Here is an 18387-nt window from a genome sequence, read left to right as displayed (position 1 = left end):
GGGAATTAGCGGGAAAATCCTTTTGTATGAAAAATCTAAACCACTCAAGTTAGACAATTGAAATTTGGCATGCAGGTACCTTAGATACCGTAGAGGTGCACTAAGAAAGGAATTCCCGAAAATCCTTTTGTATGAAAAATCTAAACCACTCAAGTTAGACGTTTGAAATATGGCATGCAGGTACTTTAGTAAACTTAAAGCTTAGTTGCAACAGGATATTACAAAATTCCCACGGGAACGGTAGTTAGCGGGAAAAAACATTTGTATGAAAAAATCAAATCTTAATAAAAGGAGAAACTGACTGACTCAGTGACTGACATATCAACGCATAGCCTGAACGGCTAAACGTAGGCATTTGAAATTTGGAAGGGACATAGCTTAGGTACCGTAGAGGTGCACTAAGAAAGGAATTCCCGGAATTCCCACGGGAACGGAAATTAGCGGGAAAATCTTTTTGTATGAAAAATCTAAACCGCTTAAGTTAGACGCTTGAAATTTGGCATGCAGGTACCTTAGTTAACTTAAAGCTTAGTTGCAACAGGATATTGCAAAATTGCCACGGAAACGGGAGTTAGTGGGAAAAAAACATTTGTATGAAAAAATCGAAACCGCGTAAGATAGATATTTTCAATTCAATTCAATTAAATTATTTATTGCATTCCATGTAGTACAATGGGGTGTTACATAGGCATAGGAACTAAAACATGGACCCTGTAGGGCACAGCAACGTTGAAGGGAAGAGAGGAAGTGTGTATTAAAATTAAAACTCAATGAACAATCAATTAAAAAAAAAACAATTCAATCAATTGATTCAATCTAGCATGCATGCATACCTTAGTAAATATAAAGTTTATTTTTGGCTGTATTTTGAAAAATGGGAGTTATTGGGAAAAAAAAAATGTACTTATGAAAAAATCTAAACTGCATAAGTATGCACTCCCACACACACAAAGATCTCTCTCTTATATAACACGCCACGCGGACGAAGTCGCGGGCAAAAGCTAGTAAGAAATATTAATACAAAAGAATACAACAAATAGTCTTTCAGTTTTCGCTTCTCTCGACAATAATCGTCTTCACTTGTTTTTCTTTCCTCGAAGTCGCAGACGGAACACCCGCCAAAACGTTTTTCTCTTAAAAAGTGACGTGACGTTCCTTTTTTGAAATTGCCAACACGGCCATTCTGCAAAGCGCATGCCCTCAGGCGCTGCTCAAATAACTGTAACATAAAATCATTCAATGATTAATTAATTATCATTCCGTTCGGCCAATCTTGACATCATTTTCGAATGATATTTTAATCTAACTGCGTCCCTTTAGTCTTAGGCGACTCTCTCGTGTCTTATATTATCTATATCTATTATATATAGTATAATATACCCGTACCAATTTTCAGTTTAGTAATCATGAGTAGAAGGTTGGTATACGTGAGAGTGTTATATTTACAATTCTCTACTCATGTACTACCAAATCAGGCTTGATCCTTTAGACTTAGGCAACATCCCGCCCGATTGATTGGTTTAGGCAATTTACCTTTAGACTTAGGTAACCCTGTACCATTCTCCAGTTTGGTAAACATGAGTGGAATGTTGGTGTACGTGTGAATGTTAACTCATGCACTACCAAATCAGTCTTGTTCCTTTAGACTTAGGCAACATCCCGATTGATTGGTTTAGGCAATTTACCTTTAGACTTAGGTAACCCTGTACCAATCTCCAGTTTGGTAAACATGAGTGTGTGTGTGTGTGTGTGAGTTAACTCATGCACTACCAAATCAGTTTTGTTCCTTTAGACTTAGGCAACATCCCGATTGATTGGTTTAGGCAATTTACCTTTAGACTTAGGTAACCCTGTACCAATCTCCAGTTTGGTAAACATGACAGTGTGTTGGTGTTTGTGTGAGTGTGAGTGTGATATTTACAATTCTCCACTCATGCAATACCAAATCAGTCTTGTTCCTTTAGACTTAGGCAACATACTGATTGATTGGTTTAGGCAATTTACCTTTAGGCTTAGGTAAACCTGTACCAATCTCGAGTTTGGTAAACATGAGTGTGGATTGCAAACATGTGTATGTGTGTGTGTGTGTGTGTGTGTGTGTGTGTGTGTGTGCGCGCGTGTGTTTGTGTGTGTGAGATAGCGAGAGAGAGAGAGAGATGTGCGTGTGCGTGCGTCAAGGTACATATAAATATATAGATGAATAATAAAATAAATAAATATGATTAGTAAACAATCACCTATAATTGCCAACATGAGCTTACAATTGACTCCAGTTGTCTAACCGAAACCAGGGCGTCATGTTTTCCACGACAACTGTTCCTGTGTAGCGTTTGTCAGGACGTTCACAAGTATGTGTCATGGCCCAGGACTTGTATACCCTTAAAAGGGCCCTTATATGTAGGCAACAAGTTTTACTCCGGCCGTCATTTGATTGATTTATAATTATTACAAGTACCAAATCACCAATTATGTAAAGTAACCGTACTCGTAGACGTACTCACTGGTTCACGTTTCTATTTTCGGCTGCTCTTCGACTTCCTCTTCTTAATGAGTTCATACCTAGCAGATGAACGCGCTTTCGTTTCGATCGTGATCTGCAATCGATGGTAAACACATCACCATACCTGGTGCTCCCCGCTACCGGTGATTTTCTTCGCGGCAAAGGTAGCGGCGTCCTTGACCTGCTCAGCCCCCTACTTAGAGCGTGAACGGGAAGGCCTCCGCTTCGATCTGGACTTTCGCTCGTCCATTACGGCAATGGATCCGAAACACTTCTGATGTTAGCAAACTCTACAATAAAACGTAAATATTAGTAACATACCCAGTTTAAATCAGTAAATGTTAAGTAGCTCAAATATCACCCTTAATACGGAAACCAAATATTATTACTACAAATTATAATAAGAAATATTAATACAAAAGAATACAACAAATAGTCTTTCAGTTTTCGCTTCTCTCGACAATAATCGTCTTCACTTGTTTTTCTTTCCTCGAAGTCGCAGACGGAACACCCGCCAAAACGTTTTTCTCTTAAGAAGTGACGTGACGTTCCTTTTTTGAAACTGCCAACATTAGATGCTTGAAATTTGACATGCATATTATTATATTATATACCTTAGTGAATGCAAAGTTAAAAATTTCCCTGGGAACGGGAAGCGAGTTAGAGGCTTGAAATTTATAGCTCGCGGTAGTGGCAACCAAGAAACGTCACGGCCGCGGCGGCGTTTGTGGGGGGCGACAGCGGGACGAGGCGCGGAGGGGGGGCAGATACCCGAGTGAGCAACCGGAACGCGGCAGATGCGTGAGGGCAGACGTCGTTGATGGTCGTGTCAAATATTGAATTTTGCGGGCGAACTTTTCACTATTCTTGGATGGTTCAAATCTTTCGTAGGTAGTTTTCTGTTGAATTTTCCAGGCGGACGTTTCACGGCGTATTTCTGTTGTAATGTTTAAATTTTCGAAACTGATCGTATTTTCCTAAAATATCAAACCAAATCATAAACTAATAATCTAGAAATTAATAACAATTCATTATTTAACTGAGTTACTTATACTGTAACCTCATTTAAAAATAATAAAATTAAGCATTTTTTAACCTTCCTCCCACACACACAAAGATCTTTCTTTTATAACACGCCACGCGGACGGAGTCGCGGGCAAAAGCTAGTGGTAAATAAGGCTTTAGGTAAAGACCGATACGAATTAGTTATTCCTCCTTACATGGACGATCTTTTATCTCCAGCAACATCAATAGACGAAGGTTTAACCAAACTGCGCGAAATATTTCTTTCACTGCGTAAAGCTGGTTTGACATTAAACATAACCAAGTGCAATTTTTTCAAAACGAAGTTGGATTATTTAGGATATGAGGTGTCACATGAGGGTTTACGTCCAGGAAGTAAAAAGACGGAAGCACTAGCGGCTTTCCCTACTCCTACTAACGTACATCAAATTAGACAATTTGTAGGGTTAGCCAGTTTTTTCCGTAGATTTATTCCGGGATTTGCATCTATAGCAAAACCACTCACGGCTCTAACAAAATCAAATACCCCTTGGAAGTGGAAAGTGGAGCAGGAAACGGCTTTTCAAGATATAACAGCAAAACTAATCGAAAGGCCAATTTTAGCTTTATATAACCCAAAATATTTAACCGAGGTGCATTGTGATGCAAGAAAGTTGGGCGTGGGTGGGATATTGCTGCAAAGACCTGGTGAAAAAAGTCCCTTAAAAGCTGTAGCATACTTTAGCAAACAGACAACTAAAGAAGAAGAACACTTACATTCATATGAGTTGGAAACACTCGCTGTTGTTCTCTCTTTAAAAAAGTTTCGTACGTATTTAATTGGGATTCCGTTCAAAGTATACACTGACTGCAACGCGTTACGAACTACTTTAACAAAAAAAGACTTAGTACCTCGGATTGCGCGGTGGTGGTTGCTCCTACAAGAGTATAACTTTAGTATAGAATTTAGACCCGGCGAGAACAGGCGGCATGTGGATGCCTTGAGCAGGAACCCAATTCCGAACACAGATTACAACGAGTTAAGCGATATGCATGAATTTGAAATCATGAACATTACAACGACTGAATGGCTACAGACAGTACAAATGACGGACCCGAAATTAAAATTAGTAAAAGCAATTTTAGACAGTGACAGTAAAGATATTAAAGATATATTAAATAATTACCAAGTAAAAGACAATAAAATATACAGGAAAATAGGAGTAAACTTAAAATGGGTGGTACCGAATAATGCGAGATGGCGTGTGTGCCAACTGTGTCACGACGAGGAAAAGAAAAAAAAAAAAAGAAAAGAAAGAAAAAAGAAAAGAAAGTAAAAAGGAAAGTATTATTAATTGATTGATTGATTGACGAGGCTGGACATTTTCCTCTGGAGAAAACTATAGATAAATTGAAACAGGACTATTGGTTTCCCAAGATGAACAGATTTGTTCGCAAATATGTTTCAGCTTGTTTAAATTGCGCCTACAACAAAGCTTCAACGTCTAAGAGTAGTGGATACTTACATCCCATCATTAAAGGTAATGTTCCATTCCATACTTTACACATGGATCACCTCGGACCTTTTGTTCGGAGTAAAAATGGAAATTCATACATTTTAGGCGTAATTGACGGATTTAGTTTTATTTTTATTAGGCCAGTTAAAAATTTAAAAAGTAAAACTACTATAAAAATTCTAAAAGAATTATTCAGTGTGATAGGTAGTCCTAAAGTAATCATATCAGACAGAGGCACAAGCATTACTTCCAGCATGTTCGGAAAATATGTTAAGTCTATTGGTGCAAGACACGTTCTAAACGCAGTTGCCACGCCACCATGCCAATGGCCAAATAGAAAGGTACAATCGAACTATATTAGAATCTTTAGCAGCATCAAATCATGGACAAGATGAACGTAATTAGGACAATCACGCGATTACAGTACAATGGAGTTTAAATAACACACGCAACAAAAGTACTGGAACTTCGCCGTCGGAAATAGTGTTCGACCGTAGAACTATAAATCCATCAGAAAGACCCGTACTGAATGCGATTCAGAACACAATTGATACTATGCAAAGATCTGTAGTAGACGATAATGATGAGACAGAGTCAGTTTTGCCTACTTTACGACAACCATCGCTTGATACACAAATACTAGATGCTACAAGAGATTCTATCCGCAGTTCAGCCAGTGAAACTACCCTGAAACACCAAGAAACGATGAAACTGCGTTATAATAGTACCTACCAAATTTTTTGCGTTAGATGATCTCGTAATGATTCCGAATCACAGTTTACCTGCAACTGGGAAGAGCAAGAAGTTGTATCCTAAATTTAGAGGACCGTTCAAAATCATTGCTGTTCTGAAAAATGATCGTTATGAGATTTATGTGATTCTAACGACTATAACACCAATGATGACTGTTCTGTGACTGATAATGACAACTAACTATAATTACCCTTTTGAGACCTAAAATTTACCTTATTCCTTATTTACATACATTTTCCCCATGATTCACAGTCATATTCCTTTCCTGACATCTTGTGTTTCAGGATATAATATAACTATTTATGGTCAAGCATAATTATCATAAACAATAGCTGTAGATGCGTGAAGAGGGAATAAATATGGTGAGTTAAATATGTGTAGTGATATTTAAGTGAGATATTCCGTTCTTCTGCGGTGATCACAAATATTGGACTTACGAGTACGTGAGATATTCCGTTATGCTGCGGTGATCACAAATATTGGACTTATGTGAGATATTCTGTTCTGCTGCGGTGATCACAGACATTGGACTTACGTGAGATATTCCGTTTTGCTGCGGTGATCACAAATATTGTACTTACGTGAGATATTCCGTTCTGCTGCGGTGATCACAAATATTGGACTTACGTGAGATATTCCATTCTGCTGCGGTGATCACAAATATTGGACTTACGTGATATATTCCGTTCTACTTACTGCGGTGATCACAAATCAATCATAAATTACAGAGTTTGGTTAACTGATACCGATGAATTTAGTCTACTCATAAATAAAATTAATTGTCTTTGATAAAAGAATATTATTGAGAATTACCCAATTATTTATTTAAACAAATTTAGATTGACATAGAAGTATATTTACAGTCAACTCATTAGTCAATTAAATTGATTACATAATGCTGGTGCAATAAAATAAGATACAAAATATAACAATCAAAATATTGTGATAAATGAATAAACAAAATTCAGCAAGCTACAGAAAGCTATAAATATACCCAATATATACGACTTAATAATGATGCTAATTATATTTATTTCTTTTGCAGGAATCCCTGGAACAGTTCAGCTATTATTTTGTTTTGGATTAACAAAAACAAAGAAAGCTAACGGCAAATAGATAAAATGAGATCGTGAAAAACGGAAAGTTGATCATTGTTATTCTTTATATTAAGTGTATTTTTTTTGCTATTTAATTAACTAAGTAGGTAGGTACTTTAACAGTAGAACTGTATTGTATAGAGACATACATACTTACACTCGAATGGCCGAATTGGAATAGAGGCATTCCGTTAAGAGGATGGCCGATCTGTTAGCATTTTGTATTATTGATATTTGTTTAAAGTGTTTTAGAAATTTTATTTCAATTTGAACTTTATTTTTTTTTTAAAACCGATGATGAAGGGCGGGCAACACTGAAATCAGCGGGCATTCGACTGACAGCTAATTGAAAAACGTGATATAAGGGTGTCGATATTTTTTGGAAATATTGTACAATTAAGGTGATTAATTAAAGTTTGTATAATTCTACACGTTTATTTTACTTATCTATACGTTTTACTAATAATTGACACACTTTGATGCTATTTTAGGACCTGTAATAACTTTTTATTGAACAAGACTAGGTATTTTAATTTTTGGCTACATTATAATTCATTTATAATATACATTTTATTGTACTTTTATTATATTTACGTCTACGTGACATTTTGTTTTAAGTACTGGGCGGGTATAATGAAGATTTGTACGTTTAACTGTAAATCGGTTATGTAATATACTCGCAGGGTAGACAGGGAAACGATAAATAATTACGCACGTCTAGCTTGAACCACGGTTTATTGCAAACTGGTGTTACCCACAAATACCTTATAAAATATAAGTACACTATACTCCTCACAACTTAAATAATACTACATCTATAATGATCTTTAAAAGGAAATTCAGTTTATGTACCGATTACAGTAACAATAAGTAATATGAAACGAAATCAGGCTTAACAACCGTAAAATAACTTATACATTCTTCCCTCCTCTCAACTTAACCAAAACAACGTTATAACAATTTTACTCAACCTTATATATAGAAACTGTTAAAGATAAACAATGTTAGGAAGAAGTAATTGTAATTAACAGTTTAGGTAAACTTATAAAAAAAAAAATATTTAGGTAAGTAACTATGACTACTACTTAACACTTATAGTTAGGTATTTTGCGGATTCGACACTGCCTTATAGGCCTTTGTTCGGGGCGGGGTGGCACAGCAGGTGGGTGCGTCTCGGTAGTCGGTGTAGTCGGTGTTGTGGAGCGCGACTGGCGCCGAGCTGGACTGTCAACCCCGGATGTGTGGCCGGGGCTCGAATCTACCGCTGCCAGCTCCGACTGAATGCACACCTCACTAACATTTGTATTTACTTGTGACTGTCGACCGTGCTTAGGATCCATCGGAACCACAAACGAACCCTGGGACCTGCGCTTTAGTTGGTCAGCGTGTCTATGTTGCTGTATGCCCTGTTCACCTATAACTTGGAAGTCGGTGGTCCCGTTTGCTTTAACCACTACCCCCGGAGCCCACTTCTCTGCTTTTAAAAACTGCCTATACCACACCTCATCTCCCGGCCGTATAACTCGGTCGGTGCCCCCTGCGTTATCTATTTGGCATTTTTGTGACTTAATTACTTTCGTGTCCCTATCCGGTTTTAATGCGTCTAAATGAGTACGAAGCCTCCTGCCCATTAGCAACATACTCGGCGTTTCCCCTGTAGTTAAATGTTCCGTATTCCTATAATATAGTAAAAACGTATTTAATGCCAATTCTGTGTCCTTTCCCTCCGTAACTGCTTTCTTAATCACCCTTTTTAGTGTCCTGACAGCATTTTCTGCCGCTCCATTCGACGAAGGATGATAGGGGGCCGTCGGGAGATGTTCTACTCCCCCCTCGCGCAGAAACAAACCAAAATCTTGTCCTGAGAAAGGAGGCCCGTTATCCGAAACTACCTGTTTTGGAATACCAAACCTACTCCAGAGTTCTCTTAGTTTACTAATAGTCGTACGGCTTGCGGTACTCGGCACATGGAATATTTCAATCCATTTAGACGTGGCATCCACAATGACCAAATATGTTTTTCCGAAAATGGGTCCTAGGAAGTCTATGTGGATTCTAGACCAGGGACGGGCCGGCCACGGCCAGGAGCGCGGCGCCTGGTGCGGTGGTGAGTCCGAATGCGCGGCGCACGTGCTGCACGCGCGGCATGTCGCCTCCACGGCCTCGTCCACTCCGGGCCACCACACGTAGCTGCGGGCTAGGGCCTTGGATTTGACGATGCCCATGTGCGGTTCATGTATAGTCCACAATACGCTATCCCTACACGACCCTGGGATGACGACCCTATGCCCCCACATGACGCACCCCAGCTCCTCGTAAAGCTCTGATCGCCTGTTATAAAACGGTTGCAGCCCCGTTACCTCACAACTATCCGGCCAGCCATCCCTAATATAACTTAGAACTCGTCCTAAAATTATATCCTTACTAGTTTGTTTCCGAATTTCTATGTTATTTAATAATAAAGCGTCTTGTGCAAAATGTAAAAAAGTTTGCTCTGGTAAACTTCTCTCACAATCCTTATTAACCGGACAAGACCTTGCGGGGAGGCGCGACAGTCCGTCGGCGCTGTTGTCAGTGGTTTTTACATACTCCACCTTGTAATCGTAAGCTGATAAAATAATGGCCCACCGCTGCATTCGACTTGCTGCCATTGTAGCGTCTGGGCGCAGAATGTCCTATTCTCAAAATGTCCTTTCTCAGAATGTCCTATTCTCAAAATGTCCTTTCTTAGAATGTCCTTTCTCAAAATGTCCTTTTCTCGAAATGTCCTTTTCTCGAAATGTCCTTTTCTCGAAATGTCCTTTTCTCGAAATGTTCTTTTCTCGAAATGTCCCTTTCTCGAAATGTCCTTTTCTCAGAATGTCCTTTTCTCAAAATGATATTTACAAGGAAATATCAGGAAATAAAAAAAAAAACAAATAATTGTAATCAGTCAGCTTCTTTATTTTCAAACAAAATAATCATTAAGTAATTCTTATAGTAATTGTTCAATATAAATCATTTGCTTATAAAAATCAACTTTTGCGTATAAAAAAAATTAAACAATTGTTTAAAAAAAACATATTATATAATTACTAATTATAGACACCTTCACATTATTATTTTAACAGAGAAACGCGGAAAGGGTATAATTATAACAGTTGCATACAAGACTTTATCTAATTCCATGTTATGAAATTTATTTTACAATAATAGTATCGAACAAAAATGGCGGAATGCGATGTAAATTCGATTTACCTATAGTATTTTATGCAACAGTTGTATAAGAAGGGTCAAAAAATGCGAGTGGCGTGAGTTGCGATGTGAGCCTTGGCGAACATCGCAATAAGAGACGCCACGAGCATTTTTTGACCCTTCTTATACAACGTTGCATACAATACTTTTTCTACGACGACGTAATTTTAAACGAAACACAAAAATTTTCCAATTTATTTTCCAACGCGCGGGAAAATGGCGGCAAATGTATACTTTTTTTTTATAGTATATCTATGGCACCAAACAAAGTAAAGGTGCCAGTTTCCAGGTCGAAAAAAAAAAAAACAACAATGCTTTTATAGGCCATAGAGCGTACACTTTTTCAAAGAGTTTAATTATGTATGTACTTATATTAGACTTTTTGGTTATTTAAATGCCAGATTAAAGTAGAGGAGTAGAAAAAAGTTATTACGTTTGCTGTCATAATGACAGCTGTAAGCTAGTTGGTTCAGAAATTATTATAGAGGATTTATAGCATGGGATTAGATAAACAATGTTATGTAGTGATATATTCAGCAAATAATTATTTCATATTTTAATAAACAAGGAAAATACAAATAATTATTTAGTTAGTCTGTTAATATCTATACTTATAATAAATCTGTAGAGAGGTCAATTCTGTACATTAAATATTTTTTCAAAATAACTATCAGGGGGTGATAAGTGATCGATACTGATGCCAAAAATGCAATCAGTAAAATTTTTGTCTGTCTGTCTGTCTGTCTGTCTGTCTGTCTGTCTGTCTGTCTGTCTGTCTGTCTGTCTGTATGTTCCTTATAGAAACAAAAACTACTGGACGGATTTTAATGAAACTTGGTACAATTATTCTTCACACTCCTGGACAGGTCATAGTATACTTTTCATCACGCTACAATCAATAGGAGCAGAGTAGTGAAGGGAAATCCTTTTGTATGAAAAATCTAAACCACTCAAGTTAGACGTTTGAAATTTGGCATGCAGGTACCTTAGATACCGTAGAGGTGCACTAAGAAAGGAATTCCCGAAATTCCTACGGGAACGGGAATTAGCGGGAAAATCCTTTTGTATGAAAAATCTAAACCACTCAAGTTAGACTTTTGAAATTTGGCATGCAGGTACCTTAGATAACGTAGAGGTGCACTAAGAAAGGAATTCCCGAAATTCCCACGGGAACGGGAATTAGCGGAAAAATATTTTTGTATGAAAAATCTAAACCATTCAAGTTAGATGTTTGAAATTTGTCATGCAGGTACCTTAGATACCGTAGAGGTGTACTAAGAAAGGAATTCCCGAAATTCCCACGGGAACGGGAAAATCCTTTTGTATGAAAAATCTAAACCACTCAAGTTAGACGTTTGAAATTTGGCATGCAGGTACCATAGGTACCGTAGAGGTGCACTAAGAAAGGAATTCCCAAAATTCTCACGGGAACGGGAATTAGCGGGAAATACCTTTTGTATGAAAAATCTAAACCACTCAAGTTAGACATTTGAAATTTAGCATGCAGATACCTTAGGTACCGTGGAGGTGCACTAAGAAAGGAATTCCCGAAATTCTCACGAGAACGGGAATTAGCGGGAAAATCCTTTTGTATGAAAAATCTAAACCATTCAAGTTAGACGTTTGAAATTTGTCATGCAGGTACCTTAGGTACCGTGGAGGTGCACTAAGAAAGGAATTCCCGAAATTCCCACGGGAACGGGAATTAACGGGAAAATCCTTTTGTATGAAAAATCTAAACCATTCAAGTAAGATGTTTAAAATTTGGCACGCAGGTACCTTAGGTACCGTGGAGGTGCACTAAGAAAGGAATTCCCGAAATTCCCACGGGAACGGGAATTAACGGGAAAATCCTTTTGTATGAAAAATCTAAACCACTCAAGTTAGACGTTTGAAATTTGGCATGCAGGTACTTTAGTAAACTTAAAGCTTAGTTGCAACAGGATATTACAAAATTCCCACGGGAACGGTAGTTAGCGGGAAAAAACATTTGTATGAAAAAATCAAATCTAAATAAAAGGAGAAACTGACTGACTCAGTGACTGACATATCAACGCATAGCCTGAACGGCTAAATGTAGGCATTTGAAATTTGGAAGGGACATAGCTTAGGTACCGTAGAGGTGCACTAAGAAAGGAATTCCCGGAATTCCCACGGGAACGGAAATTAGCGGGAAAATCCTTTTGTATGAAAAATCTAAACCGCTTAAGTTAGACGCTTGAAATTTGGCATGCAGGTACCTTAGTTAACTTAAACCTTAGTTGCAACAGGATATTGCAAAATTCCCACGGAAACGGGAGTTAGCGGGAAAAAAACATTTGTATGAAAAAATCGAAACCGCGTAAGATAGATGTTTTCAATTCAATTCAATTAAATTATTTATTGCATTCCATGTAGTACAATGGGGTGTTACATAGGCATAGGAACTAAAACATGGACCCTGTAGGGCACAGCAACGTTGAAGGGAAGAGAGGAAGTGTGTATTAAAATTAAAACTCAATGAACAATCAATTAAAAAAAAAATCAATTCAATCAATTGATTCAATCTAGCATGCATGCATACCTTAGTAAATATAAAGTTTATTTTTGGCTGTATTTTGAAAAATGGGAGTTATTGGGAAAAAAATTGTATGAAAAAATCTAAACTGCATAAGTTAGATGCTTGAAATTTGATATGCACTCCCACACACACAAAGATCTCTCTCTTATATAACACGCCACGCGGACGAAGTCGCGGGCAAAAGCTAGTAAATGCAATAAATTATATGCATAAATACAAGTATCTTGTCAGTTCGTTAGCGAAAACTAAACGCACCGATTCTTATTATAAAGTGGGTAGTTTTGAAAGAAAGTCATCAGAAAGTCAAAAGAAGAGTAATTGTTGCATTTCTTTTTTAGTTTTAACTATGAGTCAAGACTTTGAGTTCAAAATTAATCAAAAAGGCAAACCCACTTTGATCCGTAATGGGTATAGATTAACGAAAAAAACGGATAACCAGAAAGGGAGTAGTTTGTGGAGATGTGTAAACAGAACAGTTTGTACTGGGTCGGTCACTGTAGATCGGGCAAAAGAAAACATTTTGAGAGAATCTCCTCACACTTGTGAAAGAAGCCCTGTTGTGCTCGCAGTTAAGAACATTATTTCAGATTTGAAACAAGAGGTATGTAGGAATTTAGGACCGATTCAAAATATTTACGAAAAAGCCTTTAGAAAATTAAGAAAAAAATATCCTCATGACGCAGATTTGATACCCTCATTTAGATCTATGAAGGATTCTTTATATCGAGCTCGCAAACAATGGTTAAATACAGATTTTTTAAGTCATAATAGCACAGAATGCATTGAAATACCAGAAGTTTTGGCAAAAAGATTTTTAGTGTGTGAAGATGGTGAGACAGATAAAATATTTATTTTTTCCACAAAAACGGCAAGGCGGACCATCAACAATTGTGGCGCGTATTTTGCTGACGGCACATTTAAATGTACTCCAAAACCTTTTTACCAAGTGTACGTAATTCATATTGATTTAGGTTCTACTGAGGAATCTACGAACATAGTGCCGGTCATTTATGCACTATTACCAAACAAAAATGAGGAGACATACGTGCGGCTATTTACCTTAGTAAAAGAAAAATTAGGAGTAAAAATGAGATCATTGAAATGTGATTATGAAACGGCTCAGTTCAATGCAGTGTCAACAGTTTTCCCGAACGCTTCAATCACAGGTTGCTATCACCATTTTAATGATGCTATCTGGAGAAAATCTAAAAAAGTAAAATTAAATACCTCTAGAGAGGGACGCAACGTGACGCGAATGTGTTCAATGATCCCTTTGGTACCAGCCAATCTTATACCTGCAGCGTGGCATTATATACTGGAAACATCGCCAGATAACCAAGAAATGCGACTGTTTCGGCGTTACTTTGAGAGACAGTGGTATCCACATATACCATCAACAATATTGAGTTGCGCAGGGGAGCGACATCGTACAACCAATGCCCTCGAAGGTTGGCACCAAAGACTAAACCGTCGTATCCCAAAAAAGCCAAACTTGTATTTTTTCCTATATAAATTAAAAAAAGAGGCCACGTATTGGGATACACGCATGAACCAATCTCTGTTTACAAACACTATGATGAGCAAGAGACGTATTCGAGATATCGTTTTCGATAGACATTATAACAAATATTTGGGCCTATTAACAAAAAACGATTTAACACTACCTCAGTTTATAAAAAAAAATTATATACTTACGCCTTTCTCTGTTTAAATAATTATGTAAACCTATATCATTTGATTTTGTTGTAAAAAAATATTTGATTTTTTTTAAAAACCTACTAATTAGTTGATTATTACAAAAAACGATTTAACAGTGCCACAGTTATAAAAAAAAATACGCGTTTCTCTGTTAAAATAATAATGTGAAGGTGTCTAGAATTAGTAATTATATAATATGTTTTTTTTAAACAATTGTTTAATTTTTTGTTGATTTTTATAAGCAAATGATTTATATTGAACAATTACTATAAGAATTACTTAATGATTATTTTGTTTGAAAATAAAGAAGCTGACTGATTACAATTATTTGTTTTTTTTTTATTTCCTGATATTTCCTTGTAAATATCATTTTGAGAAAAGGACATTCTGAGAAAAGGACATTTCGAGAAAGGGACATTTCGAGAAAAGAACATTTCGAGAAAAGGACATTTCGAGAAAAGGACATTTCGAGAAAAGGACATTTGGAGAAAAGGACATTTTGAGAAAGGACATTCTAAGAAAGGACATTTTGAGAATAGGACATTCTGAGAAAGGACATTTTGAGAATAGGACATTCTGCGCCCAGACGCATTGTAGGTGTACCTTTGTTAGGTCCAAAAATAGATACTAAAGGCTTATGATCTGTACGTAACGTGAACCTGCGGCCGTACAGGTATTGATGGAACTTTTTTACACAAAATACTATAGCTAGCGCCTCCCGGTGGATTTGTGAATAATTACGTTCTGCTTCCGTTAAATTCCGAGAAACATAAGCGATCGGCCTCTCGCCGCGCGGCCCCGGCTGGCTCAGCACGCCCCCCACCCCGCGCGCGCTCGCGTCGCAAGTCAACAACAATTGTTTACTAGGGTCATAATGAGCCAATACTTCCGCGCTCTGTAATACCTTTTTTATCTCACTAAACGAATTCTCACACTCATGCGTCCATTTCCATTCTATCTCCTTCCTTAAGAGTTTATACAATGGCACTAAACGTGAACTAAAGTTTTTAACAAATTTTGAGAAAAAGTTTACTAGCCCAAGAAACGATCGTAACTCGGAAACATTTTGTGGTTTTTGTATTCCTTGTATCGCCTCCACTTTAGCCGGGTCTGCCTTGATACCTTCCCTTGAGACGATATAACCTAAATAAGAAACTTCTTTTGCTAGGAAAACACACTTACTTAATTTAATTTTTAACCCATTCTCTTTAAGTTTTAGAAATACCGACTCTAAAGCTTGTAAATGTTCTTCTTTCGTCCGTCCACATATTATGACGTCATCTAAAAATGTGTAAACATTGGGTATTCCGCCTAGTAAGTTATACATTAAGCGTTGGAATATTCCTGGGCTTGAAGACAACCCGTATACCAATCTTTTATATTTAAATAAACCCCTATGTGTGTTGATGACCGTGAATTTGGCTGAATCATCCAGCTCAACCTGATTATATGCCTGGGATAAATCAATTTTACTGAAGTATTGTGCCCCATTTAAACCTACTAGAATATCCTCTATCCTTGGCAACGGGAAACGATCGACCAAAAGCGCAGGGTTCAGGGTCAATTTATAGTCCGCGCAAATCCTAAGCGTACCGTCAGATTTATTCACTGGAACCAAAGGGGAGGCCCAGTCGGAGCTGTCGACGGGCTCGATGACACCGGCGCGTAGCATCTTGTCCAGCTCGGCGTCTACGCGCTCGCGCAGCGCATATGGCACCGGCCTCGCCCGGTGGAACACGGGCTCCGCGCCCTCGCGCACGCGCAGTGTTGCACACCCACCGCTGTACCGCCCCAACCCGCCATTGAACAGTTCTTTATACCTACCGAGCAAACAATGAATTTCGTTAGTCATCGATTTAGTTGTATTAATGTAGTTTGACTTAAACTCTGGGATCTGAACACCCAACTCTGCCAACCACTGCCTACCCAGCAGCGAGGTCGTCCCTCCCTCTATTATATAAAGGTCCAAGTGTTTTGTTTTTCGCCTGTACGTCACTTCGGGTTTGATAATACCAGTAGGACGTATTCTAGAACCATCATAAAACTTGATTACCGTATTACATGGTTGAATTGGCAAGTGAGCGAAGTATTTGTTATACGTGTCTTTGCTTATACACGATAACGCCGACCCAGTGTCTACCTCCATGCTAATATTTTTTTTCTCAACACACATTTGTACACTTACCGCCTTATAGTGTCTTAAACTCAAATGATGTAGGTATTCTTCCTCGTCATAGTCCGACGAACCATTCGCGTCCCAGAATCGTATCTCTCCCGACTCCTCCTGCGGGGACATCGGCGACATGGCGCCGCCCGCGCCCTCGTCTTCGTCGTAGTCTTCCTCCGCCTCGCCGTAATATACGCGACCCCGCTGGGCCCCGCGGTTTTGTGCGCTCCCCTGCGAAGCTGCACACATACGTCGCAAATGCCCCGGCCGCTTGCATCTGCTACAAATATAGTCCCGATAGCGGCACGAATTCCCGGAGTGTCGTTCCGACCCGCAGACTTTGCACGGTCCCGCCGCCTGGTTCCGCGAATCTGTCCGATTTGTTCCCGGCGACCCGCTATTGCGTAACCGACCTCGGCCGCGCTGACGCGTAGTTAATGCCATTGCGTTAATAGATGAATGCAAGGCGTTGGCGCTCGACCCGCCGCCGCCGCCGCAGCCTGCGCCCGCGCCTCCCGCACCCTGCTCCACCGCTGCCGCGTCCCTCTCCGCCGCTTCTAACGAGCTTGCAACCGTGACCGCATTACTGAAGGACAAGTCATCGTCCTCGGCGAATAACCTCTGCCTTATCACTTCACTCCTCATTCCACAGACAAACTGGTCTCGTAAATTTTCACTCAAACTGCTACCAAACTTACAGTTACGCGCTAATCTTTTTAATTCAGCCACATACCCCGCGATATTTTCTTCTACATTCTGTCTTCTCTGCCTGAAACGATACCGCTCCGCCAAAGCCGACGGGGACGGTTGTAGGTGCTTCCGCATAAGGTCGTCCGCCTCAGTGAAGGTCAAATCCTTTGGCTTCTTAGGACTAGCGAGGTTCACCAACAGTTCATACGCTTCCTCCCCCATAGTAGCGATCAACGTGGGTAACTTTAGGTCTTCTTTTACACTATTCACTACAAAGTACATTTCGAGTCTATCGATGTATGAAGACCAATTACCACACTTCACCTCGAACTCTCCCAACTTCCCGACTGAAGACATTGTCCAACCAATAATTGATATAAGTAATTATAAATATGCACGCGAACCTAATTTTACTCTCGTCGCCACTGTAATATACTCGCAGGGTAGACAGGGAAACGATAAATAATTACGCACGTCTAGCTTGAACCACGGTTTATTGCAAACTGGTGTTACCCACAAATACCTTATAAAATATAAGTACACTATAGGTTAGACGCAGCGTTGAACATATACGCGAAATATGTATAGATTGTGACGTAATTGGTTTGCAAGAAACATGGTTGAAACCTGATGCATTATCTTATCTCGATGCCATTCATAAGGATTTTTCTGCATGTGGTACTTCGGCGATGGATGTAAGCAAAGGTATTTTAATAGGTAGACCTTATGGGGGAGTGGCCTTGCTGTGGGGAACTAGTTCTTTTGTAAATGTGCAAGTGTTGGAATGTAATAATAATCCACGTCTATGTGCAATTAAATCTCACATTAGTGGAAATAATTATTTGTTTGTTTCTGTTTACATGCCTATTGAGGTGACGAGAAAAAAATATTAGAATTTGTAGTAAAACACGCGTAGGTTGGTTCAACACTGATTTATTTTATATAAGCAGGTAGCTATACATCAGGTTATTTAATTCTACCCACCACCATAATAATATTACACTACATCTTTCCCTTTATAGAGAGAATAAGAAAATATTAACACTGTCAATAAATTAACGCAAGATTGTATGTATAAAAATCATAACAAAGTAACATTTGTTACAACAATCAGTTAAAAGGTACTTAACTAAACCTAAAGGTATACCTACCCATAATTTACACATACA

General features: G+C 38.5%; 1 protein-coding gene across 1 annotated transcript; it reads right to left on the bottom strand.

The window, feature by feature from the left end:
- Positions 1-7954: 7954 nt before the first annotated feature.
- Positions 7955-9520, bottom strand: LOC126381254 (uncharacterized protein K02A2.6-like). Its single transcript, XM_050030748.1, has one exon. It carries the CDS (start codon positions 9518-9520, stop codon positions 7955-7957), a length of 1566 nt encoding a protein of 521 aa, XP_049886705.1.
- Positions 9521-18387: the final 8867 nt, after the last annotated feature.

This window comes from Pectinophora gossypiella, unplaced genomic scaffold (assembly GCF_024362695.1).
Source record: "Pectinophora gossypiella unplaced genomic scaffold, ilPecGoss1.1 Pgos_41, whole genome shotgun sequence".
Classification (NCBI taxonomy): domain Eukaryota; kingdom Metazoa; phylum Arthropoda; class Insecta; order Lepidoptera; family Gelechiidae; genus Pectinophora; species Pectinophora gossypiella.
Note: the sequence above shows the minus strand (reverse complement) of the source record. Positions and strands in the feature narration are given on the sequence as shown.

What these genes read in the sequence shown, in the direction of transcription:
- LOC126381254 (XM_050030748.1), bottom strand. Translation starts at nt 9,520, where the DNA reads ATGGCAGCAAGTCGAATGCAGCGGTGGGCCATTATTTTATCAGCTTAC.